This window comes from Bos indicus x Bos taurus, chromosome 12 (assembly GCF_003369695.1).
Source record: "Bos indicus x Bos taurus breed Angus x Brahman F1 hybrid chromosome 12, Bos_hybrid_MaternalHap_v2.0, whole genome shotgun sequence".
Lineage (NCBI taxonomy): Eukaryota > Metazoa > Chordata > Mammalia > Artiodactyla > Bovidae > Bos > Bos indicus x Bos taurus.
The window spans coordinates 85,081,188-85,093,619 of NC_040087.1; the positions used below are offsets into that span (position 1 = coordinate 85,081,188).

General features: G+C 53.5%; 1 protein-coding gene across 9 annotated transcripts in view; it reads left to right on the plus strand.

The window, feature by feature from the left end:
* The window catches only part of ARHGEF7 (Rho guanine nucleotide exchange factor 7), a 102,582-nt gene that overhangs the window by 58,772 nt on the left and 31,378 nt on the right, over positions 1-12,432 (plus strand). For 8 of the 9 annotated variants that reach the window (XM_027557979.1, XM_027557980.1, XM_027557978.1 and 5 more), the window contains 2 exons: positions 7,415-7,509; positions 7,715-7,810. In XM_027557979.1, coding sequence (XP_027413780.1) covers positions 7,415-7,509; positions 7,715-7,810 — 191 coding nt within the window. Of the gene's footprint in view, positions 1-4,955; positions 5,060-7,414; positions 7,510-7,714; positions 7,811-12,432 lie in introns of those variants that run through there. The other variant, XM_027557985.1, reaches the window with a different exon arrangement.

Consider the following 12,432-nt stretch of genomic DNA (forward strand, 5'->3'; position numbering starts at 1 on the left):
CTGAGCCCTACCCCCGACCCCTGGGAACCCCGATCTTCCCAGTGTCTCAGAGTTGGAATCATCCGGGTCGACTTTTCTCTGATACTCACTTGGGGTACCTGGTTGAGCTGCTAGAGGTAAATTGCCCCAGACTGGGTGGGGGGGATTCCCACCTGACTCTGTGCCCCCAGGGATCTGAATGCCTTGGCGGGCACAGTCACAGCGTCCCCTGGGGCATGGCCTTGCCGCCCCCGGTGGGTCTGGGAGGCGCTGTTGGCTCCCGGTCTCTGGATTCACCTGCTGTTGATGGATGGCCACCCTCATGCTCCTCACCTGCAGAACCAGAGAGTTTCTCAAAAGAGAAACTGTTGGTAGAATGCTGAAGACACTCAAACCTTTAGTATAGTATTTCTGCTTCTTGAAATCCACCCCAGAAACATTATCTGAGATGATTTCAGAGATGTTTGTGCGAGGATATTTTCATAGGATGCTTTATTTAGCAGTAAGCCGCAAGCAGCCTAAGTGTGTAAGCCGTGCACCGACGCCTCAGACGCCAGTGGTGGGTCCGTTTCTAATTCTTGCAGGCGCACTGGGGGCTTTAAACAATGTTAGCTCATTTTTTCACGTTAAGTACAGTGAACAGAATATGAGATTATGCAGGTAGTGTGATCTGCTGTGTAACAGTGTTGTCCCTGAGGGCAGAAGGCAGTGTGCAGGGAATGTGGCGGAACCGTGCTCCTTGGTAACGCTGGTAACGGGGGTGGGGGCTGCTCTGGCCCAGAGCTCAGGCTGGGTTGGAATGTCATAGGCAGTCGAGACCTCGGGTGGTGGAGTCGGGGCTCAGATACAGAGGGTCTCAGTGGAAGAAGAAACCCCGTGACTGTACTTCACACGGAGGGCTGACCCATTTTTGGTGACAGAGCCCGGCAGCACAGTTTATTTTTGCTGTGAGACGTGTTTCAGCCTCCAGCCACTGAAAAGTCAGGAGCGCCCTTCTTTGGGTGACTGGCGGGGGTCCGGCCCTGTGTGCGGTGCTGGATGCCCTGCTGTGGGCTGCCTGGGGGAGCCCCTGCTGCTTGCACGGCCATCTCTGCAACAGAACGTTGGTAATGCTGGCCTTGGCCTTGTAGCATTAAGGGCGTTAGCGGTTGGCCTTAAGGTGCCTCGTAAGTGTTGGTCTTAAGAAGTTTTCATGGTTATTTTGTTGCTCAGTCGCTCAGTCGCGTCCGACTCTCTGTGACCCCACGGACTGCAGCACGCCAGGTTGCCCTGTCCTTCACTGTCTCCCGCAGCTTGCTCTAAGTCCTGTCCATCAAGTCGGTGATGCCATCCAGCCATCTCATCCTCTCTCGTCCCCTTCTCCTCCCGCCTTCAGTCTTTCCCAGCATCAGGGTCTTTTCCAATGAGTCAGCTCTTCACATCAGGTGGCCAAGGTATTGGAGCTTCAGCTTCAGCGTCAGTCCTCCCAATGACTATTCAGGGTTGATTTCCTTTAGGGTGAACCGGTTGGATCTGCTTGCAGTCCTAGGGACCCATGGTTATCAGGAAGTGTGTTCAGAAGCATTTGAGGCCACCGTACCATTCAGTTTGCAGACGGGCATCCCATTTGAGGATTAATTACCCAGGGCGGTAGTCAAGGGTGACGGGATCGTGTAATTAAAGGGAGCGAGTGTGTGACCTCTCTGAGCTTGGTGGGTGTGACAGTGAAAGGAGTCGACTGCTTTCCGCCTGGTGACAGACCCCTGGCCAGGGGAAGTAAGGGGAAGCCCTTCTCTTGGAGAAGCCACATGCCCACTCCTTAGGGGGTGGACAGTCTTCCGGCACCTCTTCTAGGGGACAGGAGTCTCCCCGTCAGCATCAGAGAACGAGCTTTCCTGACTGTGTCCATCTGGGAAGAGAGCAGGCTGTCATGACCCTCCGTGTCGTGTGGCGTAGTGGCTTTGTCTTCAGGGCCGTGTCAGTAGTAGTAGTAGTATAGTGCATGTTAGAGTCGACATCCATCGCCCGTCGTGCTCTAGCAGATTTCCACAGACCCTTCCTGTGCTCCAGATGGACCTGCCCCCACGAGTTCCCTTGGCTCCTGGGGTTGCCCAGAGCCTCTGCCTGCTTGTCCGGGAGAACCCAGGCCTGGTGGCCGGAGGCTCACGTGGAGCCACAGCTGAGCCAGCCCAGCCTTGGCTGCTCTCGTTCCTCATGGCCTCTGCCTCTTCCACCTTGCCCAGGACTGGTCAGTGTCTCCCCACGGCCCGTACGGGTTCAGGCCGTTGGTGCACCGCCCAGGACGGGGCCGCCTGCTCCATGTGCACCCGGGGCTGCCCCTCCTCTCCGGGCCCCTCGCGGACACTGACCGCCTGCTGCCTCTGCCCCTGCTCCTGGGCCCTGGTCCACACTGACCGCCTGCTGCTCGGACAGGCTCTGCTCCCCGCTTCCTGTGGATGAAGACCAAGGTGAAGCTTTTCTGGTGGTGGCCAGGACTGGGCCTGTGAGTGGAGGGAGAGCGAGCTGTGCCACGTGGGGATGGCTGGGCAGGCTGTCTGTGAGGCTCCTTCCTGCCTTGAGTCAGGGAGCTGACTCTCTGCGCCTCTGCCACAGGCCAGGAAGAGCCCCTTTTGTGAAGAAAGCAGGCAGACCCACACATGTGTGCCGTCCAGGGAGGACACGCAGGGCTGGGGTTCAGGCCGGGGTCTGCTGGCTCTGGGGTTGCCGGGGTCCTGCCCCGGCTGATCCAGGGTATTCGAAGCGGGGACGGCGTCGGCGACCTATTTATTTAAATATTTTATCAAAGATATAAAGAGTAATAGGATGAGGATAGCTCAGTAGGAAAATTCAGTGGAGAAAAGAGGCTGAGTAGCTTGGTTTACGCGGGAGACCAATAAAACTTCAAGACAAGAAGTTTTCACCACTTACATAGGCCGCAGGCGTCCTTCCATTCTCCCGAAGGAGAGGAGACACTGAGGCCTCCCCGGTCGGATCTTAGAAGCCCAGGCATAATTAGTAAGCATGGTGGGTTCCGCGCTCCAGATGGAGACTCAACCAGAGTGAGAGAGAGAGCGACATGGGGAGACCAGTATTTCGAGAAACTGATCCCAATTCTTTATTTTCCAGAGTCTGTTTTTATACACTGAGATGTTATACAAAAGTCACGTGGGGACAGCAGTCCTGACTTTTATTAAAATCAGGTGCTTCAGACAAATGTATACAGAGGTCTTAGGGGTGTTACATCATCTTCTGGCCAGGGGGGCCTGCTGACAATTTACGACCCTCTCCTTGTGACAGCGGTCAGTCAATCAGGACACTTATTTCTCCAGGGCTGATTATTCTCAAAACAGACGCCACCCAAATAAAGTTACATTCCTACAGGGTGAGGGTGTAGTGGGTTTTAGTTAAGGAAAGAATTTACTTAGCCTAAGGTCTAACGTGATTAATATCAAAGGTTAATACTTATTCCTTCTATATATTCATTAATGTGTGTAAGGGCAGGGGATGTGGAGACTTAGCAACAAACGTTGGCTCAACAAATGAAAAACCCTTCACCAATACAATTTCTAATTAGCCCACTATACTTATAGTTTTCTAACTTCTCTAAAGAACCTGTTTTTAGAGGGTTTAAAGCATCTCGTGCCTCTCACGGTTGGGAGGCTGTGAGCAATCACATGTGGCCCGACGAGCCTGTCAGGCAGGCTAGAGAACCTTCAGAGGAGTTTGTAGGTTAAAACACTCTTGTCACACCCAAGAGTTTTTATTGACTGGAGCTCTAGGTTAACTCCTTCTCCGAAAGAGGTGGTGGGGGACAGCCCCCCGTAAAGTCAGAGGTGTAGGTAAGAGCACAAAGTAGTAAAGTTGGCAGGCTCTGGTTATGGGGGTAGACGCTCGAGGATTTCCAGGGGGACTCCTGAGGCTCGATCCCGCCTTTGCGTATGTCGAGCCTCCTTCCTCATGACCTTTGTCACGGGCGGAGTACCTCACTCTGGCCCCCAACATGGGGCGACACAGAGCAGAGTGGGCCCACAGCTTCTTGCTGAGCTCTTGCACAGTAGATCTTCAGCATCCCACAGCCTCGTGAATCCCCAAGTTTAGAAATACTGTAAGAACGTAGCTCCTTTTAAATGGCATAATAATATAAACATTTTATATCCACCCCCGACTCTTCTTGAGACAACGTCATGAAGCGTTGAGGACGCAGAAATCAGGACGCTGCCCTGGTCATTGACGGCCGGGGGGGCCCGAGGCCTCTGCTCCGTGCTCGGGGGGCTGCAGGAATGGCTGCCTCAGCGGTACTGCTGCCCTCCTCCTCTCCTCTCCTCCAGGCTCTAGTTCATTAACCGCGGGGTCCTGTCTAGTAATTTACCTTTTGAAATTTGAAGTACTAACAGTTTAAATAGAGTGGGCTGGAAGAGTATGTGCGATGGTGAATCCCCCTTGTGGTGTGGGGGTTACAGTTAGGTGGCAGAGAGGGTAAGAACAGCTCTGCCGGTCTTGAGTTCAACCGGGGATCGAATTCAGGCCCCTGCATTGGGAGCACAGGGCGGAGCACAGCGACAGCAGTCCCTGGGTGTAGTTTGTGATGGGAATGTTTTACTGTGTCTGGATCACATCTTGAAAAGTTTCCTTCATGTTACATGTGCTGTTACGTGTAAATCAGTTATTTTCAGAGGACTGTCAACGACACACGGAACATAGGGCGCCCACGGAATTTGCAGTGGCAGTTGGGACTCACTTGTAAGGCGAGCGGCGCCCGAGCTCCTTTCCCGGCAGGGGTGAAGGGGCTTCTGTGGGCTGCAGGGCATGAGTCGGTCCTTTGTTTGGCTCTGCTGCCGCGGCTGACAGCCAGGGATTGTCTGTGAGCTGCCCGATGCGGTCCCCCTGTGGGCACCATTGTTGGCCAGCCCACCCCACGCCTCCCGCCCCGGGGGGAGCTCGTGCCTCTCGGCCCGCCCTCCTCGTGGTGCCCGGTGACGGCTGCTCTTCCCGGCCCTCTCTGGACCCGCCTGCATGCGATGGAGCCTTGGCGGCTGGGCCGTGACGTCCCATGGGGTCCTGCAGCAGCCAGAGCGTGCAGCAGTCCAGGAAGGGGAGACAGGTGATGGCTGGAGCCCCCGGCATGCTGCGAGCTCGGAAAGGGGTGTGCCGAGGACGCCGGCGCTGGTGGGGGTCCCTCGGCGTCTGCGGAAGCCAAGGAGCGTGGCCTGGGTGGTTTGGGCGGGGTTGCTCTAGAGCCTGTTTTGAGCACTTAACTGAAGGTCGTGTTTGCAGCCAGTAGATGCGGTTACCAGCTGGGTCGTCTCAGGAGAGGCAGTCGGGCAGCGCGCTCTGCGTGGGTTCTGGTGTGCTCTCGGGGCACTCCGTGTCTGCTCGCCCCACGCGGCGCCGCGGCTGAGGAGGGTCATCCAACTGCGTCGCGCTCACGCTCCTGACGCCGCTGTCGCGTGGGAGCTGTTGGTGTTTGTAAAGCGGGTGTGTCGGGTTCCACGCGTGTTCTTAGCAGTGTTGCTAATAGTTCCTGGTATTTGCTCTTAGACGTGGAGTCTGAGCTGAGCCTTTGTTTTCATGTTAAGTAGGGGCTTTTTGTCTTACTTGTCTGTGACACATTTAAATTTTTTTTTAGTTCAGGGACCCACTCGTGGTACTTGGTTTGCTTCGGGCCATTTTGTAAGGAGAAGATGTGGATAATATGGATGAAGCGTACCCCCTGGTGACGCGGAGGCAGGGTCACACGGTGCCCCCATCCTCCAGTCCCCTGACACTCGGGTCCACTGGGTGTTCTCGGAGGGGCGGCGTCGTAACTGTGAGAGCGACACCCACATTTCCCCACAAGGCAGGGTCTCCCAGAGCGGCCCCTCCCCGTCTGCTGGCATCCGTGAATAGGTCCATTCAGGGGCGAAACTGAGCGGAGCCCAGAGCTGCCGCAGTGTGGGAGAGCCTGGTCCCTTCCCGTCGGCTGCGGTGGCGTCTCAGGCCCTGCACTCCCGAATGGCCCTGCTCCCCTCCGGAACGGGGAGGCCCCCAGTGAGCACACAGCGACTCCGGTTGCTTGTGTCAATGCTGAAATCTAAATTTAGCTCATGATTACTTTTTTCTTAAATGTTTAAACATACCTTTTGATTATCGAAAATCAGGGGAGAAAACCGAGCATATTTGGAGTCTTTATTCTGTCTAATTTCTTCTTCGGGATTAGTTTAGGATGCTGTGTTAGTTTTGGGAGACAGCGCGTTTAGTGCAGGTAGTAGCTCCTCAGAAAATGCACGTGGCATGACATCATGACTGGAGAAGGCGTTGGCTCTGACAGTGGGTGGAGCAGATGGCTGAGGAGGGCTCATTGCTCCCAGGCAGCCCTCAGCCTGAGGCTGGAGAGGGATTCAGAGGGGTTCACCTCTCCCCGCTCTCCTCTTCCTGTGTAGAGGAGGGTTTTCTCTGGATAGGAGGTGCTGTGGGTGGGGCACTGGCTCAGCCTTCCAGGCTCCATCCATCCATCAGGCTCCCCCTGCAGACCTGAGCTGCCCGCCCAGCCCCACCCCAGGGGCCGGTGCTCCTGCCATTGACTGCGGTGGAAAGGGGCTCCTGTTTGAGCTCAGCTGTTTTACACTTAGATTTCTTTCTCGGTTTTTAGCAGTTGTTAACTACTTTTGTCTGTATTTACTGCAGGCTGTCAGGAAACATGTTAATTTTAAGGTTGATTCATAGTTTTTCTCCCATCTCTGCATACAGTGGTGGTTTATGCTGGTGGACTTTTACTCTGTAACATGTATAGGATGGTCTGAGACGGTCATCGTCTCTGGTGAAGGTCTGCAGTGCCCAGAAAGTGACCTAGAATGACCAGACGCCTCTAAGGGTGAGCTTCGTGTTTGTTTTTTAGTGGGTACACTTTCCGTGCGTCACAGTGCACAGATGCTCAGGGTGTGAGTCGGCGAGCTGTAGCCGGTGTGTATGTCTGTGTAACAACCACCCAAATCATGAGGCAGAACTTGTCCGTTATACCAGAAATTGATCTCATGTCCCTTTCCCTGTTGTCCCCCCACCCCCCGTCCCTGCCCTCACAGATCAGTTTGGCCCATCCTTGGGTTTCCCATAGATGGGGTATATGAACAGCTTCTCTTGCACAGCGTGTGTTGTGGAGACTCATCCACGCCTCCATGCTGTCGAGACTGTCAGTGGTTCCTTCTTTCTGTCTAAACAGACTTAGCATTACTATCTGAGGATGGAATGCATTCAGGCCTCTTTCTAGGTGTACCTGTGTTAAATGTGCTTGGCAGGAAGATGAAGTCAGTTGGATAGCCTCGATAATAACTCATTACCTGAATTTACTAGTTAATCACAGGGAGTGATGATATTAAACAAGCCAGGGTTACATAGAAGCAGCAGTGTGAACTGAACAGGAGTGATGAAGTTTCCAAAGCTTATACATCTTAATGTCAAGTAATACTTACGTTTATTGTAGGTGCTACAGAATATTTTGGAAACAGAAAATGAATATTCTAAAGAACTTCAGACTGTGCTTTCAACCTATCTGCGGCCCCTGCAGACCAGCGAGAAGTAAGTTAGATGGTAATTGTGTCAAGCGTTGCAACAGTGGTCCCCTGGGCTGTTGCCTCGTGTTTTCAGAGAACAGCAGCTGAAACGCTGGGACAGAATGCAGCTGAAGACACAAGAAAGCTCCTTGTGTATTAGGGGCGGGGCGGGGCGGGGCGCGCGTGTAAGACCGCTCACACGTGTCTCCTGTTGTTTTTCTCGGCTCTAGGTTGAGTTCAGCAAACACATCACATTTAATGGGAAATCTAGAAGAAATATGTTCTTTCCAGCAAATGCTTGTACAGTCTTTAGAAGAATGCACCAAGTAAGTAAGAGGCTAATAATGTAAAATTCAGATGGATATAACTGGTATTTGAAGGGTCAGGATTAACTTACCTTCAGGTTTCACATTTCCAAAGGTGGATACTGGGTTATTTCGAATGTTTGGGGTATATCAACCTTTATAGTAAAGTGTATTTCAGACTCTCTCCCTCAGTGGGATCTACTGACTGCTCAGAGCCGGGAGAGAGGTTTCCTGTGAGCGGTGGCCCTTTGGGGTGGCGGCTGCGGAATGAAGGGAGCCCGCAAGGGAGCAGTGCGGCTCGGTGCCGGCCCTGCCGAGGTCAGGGCCACGGCGAGCTGCTCACAGGCGCGCGTCTGTCTCTGTCCGCGCCAGCTCTTCTTACGCGGGCTTTAGGTCGGTTCAGGGCCGGACGCACGGCCAGCTTTCTCCGGCTCTTTTCTCACTCGTCCTCTGCTTACTCAGGCGGCAGCCAGCGCGCCGGACACGTGTTAACGAGACAGAAGTGACCCCTGGCCTAGCGGAGCTGTAGGCGGGGAGGGAGGCAGCTGGTTACGGCGGTGGAGGCAATTCAGACGGTAGCGTGGAAACGCTGTGAGGAAAGCTGAAGGTGGATTTCAGGGGAGCACGGCCAAGCGCTGCGGTGATGGGAGTACGCAGGCAGAGGCCGCGGCGGCCGCCCTGCCCCAGAGCCCGTGCCGCTTGAGCCGGCCCCGCTCGTCGGGGCCCAGCCTCTCCATCACTTACTGTGCGGTCGGTCATCCACTCGTTCACTCACTCTCCTGGCCCCCGCCCTCGCAGGTCACCCTGCGCCCAGCACTCAACCTGGCGCACTTTCCCGCGTGTTCTTCTGTCCTGGAAGAGTGCTGGTTCCTGTGGCAGCCACTGCCCTGCCTTTGCGCTGCCCCCGCCCTGGCTCAGGCCGGCCTCTCCTCCTGTGTCCTGCACGGGCCTCCTGATGGGGCCCTGACTTCCGGGTGGCCCTCTGCCCGTCCATCTCCCCAGCAGCATCTAGCCTCAGCTCTGCTCAGAAGCTGGGGAGTGCCTGCTTATTCCTGTGCTTGTTCCCAGCTGTGTTTCACAGGCTGGCCTCGAGGGCCACAGGGGTGGCCTGAGGGTGGGGGAGCTAAGGTAGGAAGGAGGTCGGTCCCCGCGTGGCGGCCGTCTGTGGAGCACTGCCCACACCCGGCTCCCGCCCGCTCTGCTGCTCGGGCCTCGGCTCAGTCGGCAGGCCCGCTCCGTCGGGGGCGCCCGGGAGGCGGTGTGCGCCAGCCCTCCCCGCCCTCCCCTCCACTCGGTCCGCTTCCTGCTGCTGCCTGCCTGCAGTCCTGCTGGTCGCTCCACCCCAGGGGCGTGGGCCGTGCTGGCACAGCCCGTCTCCCTGGCGCCTTTGCCACACATGGTGTGTGCGCTGCCCTGCTCGCTTGTACTCGGCTTAGGTGCAGACTCCTCTGTGTACTGTAGGCTGAGTTCCCGTTAGTTGTCTTGTATTCTGTAGGGCTTCAGGTTATTGAAGAAAATACTGAAATAAACATTTGAAATAATTGCTACTGGTTAAACAAACATTGTGTATTTAGTTCAAAGTTATTTATAGGGCGTGTTTTAAGATATAAATAAATTCATCTTTGTAGACAGTAGACCATTACTGTAACATTTTCACAGTAAAACAGTATTTGTTTTAGATTATTATCAAAATACAAATTTGAACTAGAGAATAGAGTTTATTTTGTCTGAAAGTTGTATTTTGAACCATCCAAATAATAGAAACATGGGGGATCCAGAGATGATATTTACCCTTGTAGAATGGGCCGGCTGAGACGCAGAGCACCCTCTGGTTCTGCTGGGCCGTCCGTACTGAGCTGGCGAGGAGGCGACTGGGGCAGCAAGCGTGGTCGTCGCCTCTGACCCCAGCGGGGCCTCTGCACAGTGGGCCCCACGTCAGGATCGGCCCCTGTGTGTCAGCTGGGAGGTCCCGAGTGGCTCTTGCTGGAACCTCTTGACTTGTTGAATGAGACCGCGTGATTCCACGGAAACGTTTCCAGCTCTAGAACCTTGCACGTCTAGGAAGTTCGGAAGGGAAGGCACTCCAGTGGCACATGGGGATGTGAGTGGATGGCTTGAGGCGGGGGCTGGAGCTGCTGGCTGCTTGATGGGGGCTTCTCTGGCGGAGCCTCAGGTGCTGCCACCTTCCCGGGCCTCTGGCATCCTTGAGGAAGTCGTCCGCGTTCAGGGTTTGGGGTCCAGGCGCTGCCAGCGCCCTGAGGCTCCAGTGTGGAGGCACTCGTGTCCCCTCACGGGGACGCCTCTCTCAGTCCTTAGTGCACAGACTCAGGTGGGATGCAGAGGCTCACTCAGGTCACGGCCACACCCTCGTGCTGCCCTTGGTCTCCCGGGAAGTCGGTGGCTGCTGGACCCTGAACCTTTCTCTGCAGTTAGCAGTGCCACCGGGAGTAAACGTGCCATGAGGGGCCATCGTGCGGCAGCTCTGCTTGCTCAGGGCTCTCCTGGAGCTCACCCCTCTCTGCTCTGGGGAAGGAGGAGGGCCCTGGGCGTCCCCGCCCGCCTTGTAGTGGGGCTCTCCCTGGGGAGGCTGCGGGGCACTGCCTGTGTCACCGCCGGGCACCAGGCCACTGCCACTCACCTGTGTCAGACCACTGATAGCTCACCTGTATCAGACCATCGATAACTCACCTGTGTCAGACCATGGACTGCTCACCTGTGTCAGACCACAGACCACTCACCTGTGTCAGACCACTGACTACTCACCTGTATCAGACCATTGATAACTCACCCGTATCAGACCATTGATAACTCCTCCCCTGTTATCTGACCATTCATAACTCACCTGTATCAGACCAGTGGTAACCCTTCACTTGTTATCTGACCATTGATAACTCCTCACCTGTTACTTGACCTTTCATAACTCACCTGTATCAGACCATTGATAACTCTTCACCTGTTCAGTTCAGTCACTCAGTCATGTCTGACTCTTTGTGATCCCATGGACTGCAGCACACCAGGCTTCCCTGTCCATCACCAACTCCCGGAGCTTGCTGAAACTCATGTCCACTGAGTCGATGATGCTATCCAACCATCTCATCCTCTGTCCGTCCCCCTCTCCTTCCCCCTTCAATCTTTCCCAGCATCAGGGTCTTTTCCATTGTCAGTTCTTCGCATCAAGCGACCAAAGTATTGGAGCTTCAGCATCAGTCCCTCCAATGAATATTCAGAACTGATTTCATTTAGGATTGACTGATTGGATCTCCTTGCTGTTCAAGGGACTCTCAAGAGTCTTCTCCAACACCACAGTTCAAAGCATCAATTCTTTGGCTCTCAGCTTTCTTTAGAGTCCAGTTCTCACATCCATACATGACCACTGGAAAAACTATAGCCTTGACTAGATGGACCTTTGTTGGCAAAGTGATGTCTCTGCTTTTTAATTTGCTATCTAGGTTGGTCATAGCTTTTCTTCCAAGGAGCAAGGGTCTTGTAATTTCATGGCTGCAATCACCATCTGCAGTGATTTTGGAACCCAAGAAAATAGTCTCTCACTGTTTGCATTGTTTCCCCATCTATTTGCCATGAAGTGATGGGACCAGATGCCATGATCTTAGTTTTTGGAATGTTGAGTTTTAAGCCATCTTTTTCATTCTCCTCTTTCACTTTCATCAAGAGTCTTTTAGTTCCTCTTCGCTTTCTGCCATAAGGGTGGTGTCATCTCTGTATCTGAGGTTATTGACATTTCTCCTGGCAATCTTTATTCCAGCTTGTGCTTCATCCGGCCCAGTATTTTGCATAATGTACCCTGCATGCTAGTTATATAAGCAGGGTGACAATATACAGCCTTGACGTACTCCTTTCCCAGTTTGGAACCAGTCCATTGTTCCATATCCGGTTCTAATTGTTGCTTCTTGACCTGCATACAGAATTCTCAGGAGGCAGGTAAGGTGGTCTGGGATTTAAGAATTTTCCACAGTTTGTTGCGATCCACACAGTCAAAGGCTTTGGCATAGTTAGTAAAGCAGAAATAGATGTTTTTCTGGAACTCTCTTTCTTTTTTCATGATCCAGTGGATGTTGGCAATTTGATCTCTGGTTCCTCTGCCTTTTCTAAATCCAGTTTGAACATCTGGAAGTTCTTGTTTCATATACTGTTGAAGCCTCGCTTGGAGAATTTTGAGCATTACTTTGCTAGTGTGTGAGATGAGTGCAATTGTGCAGTAGTTTGAACTTTCTTTGGCATTGCCTTTGGGATTGGAATGAAAACTGACCTTTTCCAGTCTGTGGCCACTGCTGAGTTTTCCAAATTTGCTGGCATATTGAGTGCAGCACTTTCACAGCATCATCTTTCAGGATTTGAAATAGCTCAACTGGAATTCCATCACCTCCACTAGCTTTGTTCGTAGTGATGCTTTCTAAGGCCCACTTGACTTCACATTCCAGGATGTCTGGCTCTAGGTGAGTGATCACACCATCATGATTATCTTGGTCATGAAGATCTTTTTTGTATAGTTCTTCTGTGTATTCCTGCCACCTCTTCTTCATAACCTCTGCTTCTGTTAGGTCCATACCATTTCTGTCCTTTATTGAGCCCATCTTTGCATGAAATGTTCCGTTGGTATCTCTAATTTTCTTGAAGAGATCTCT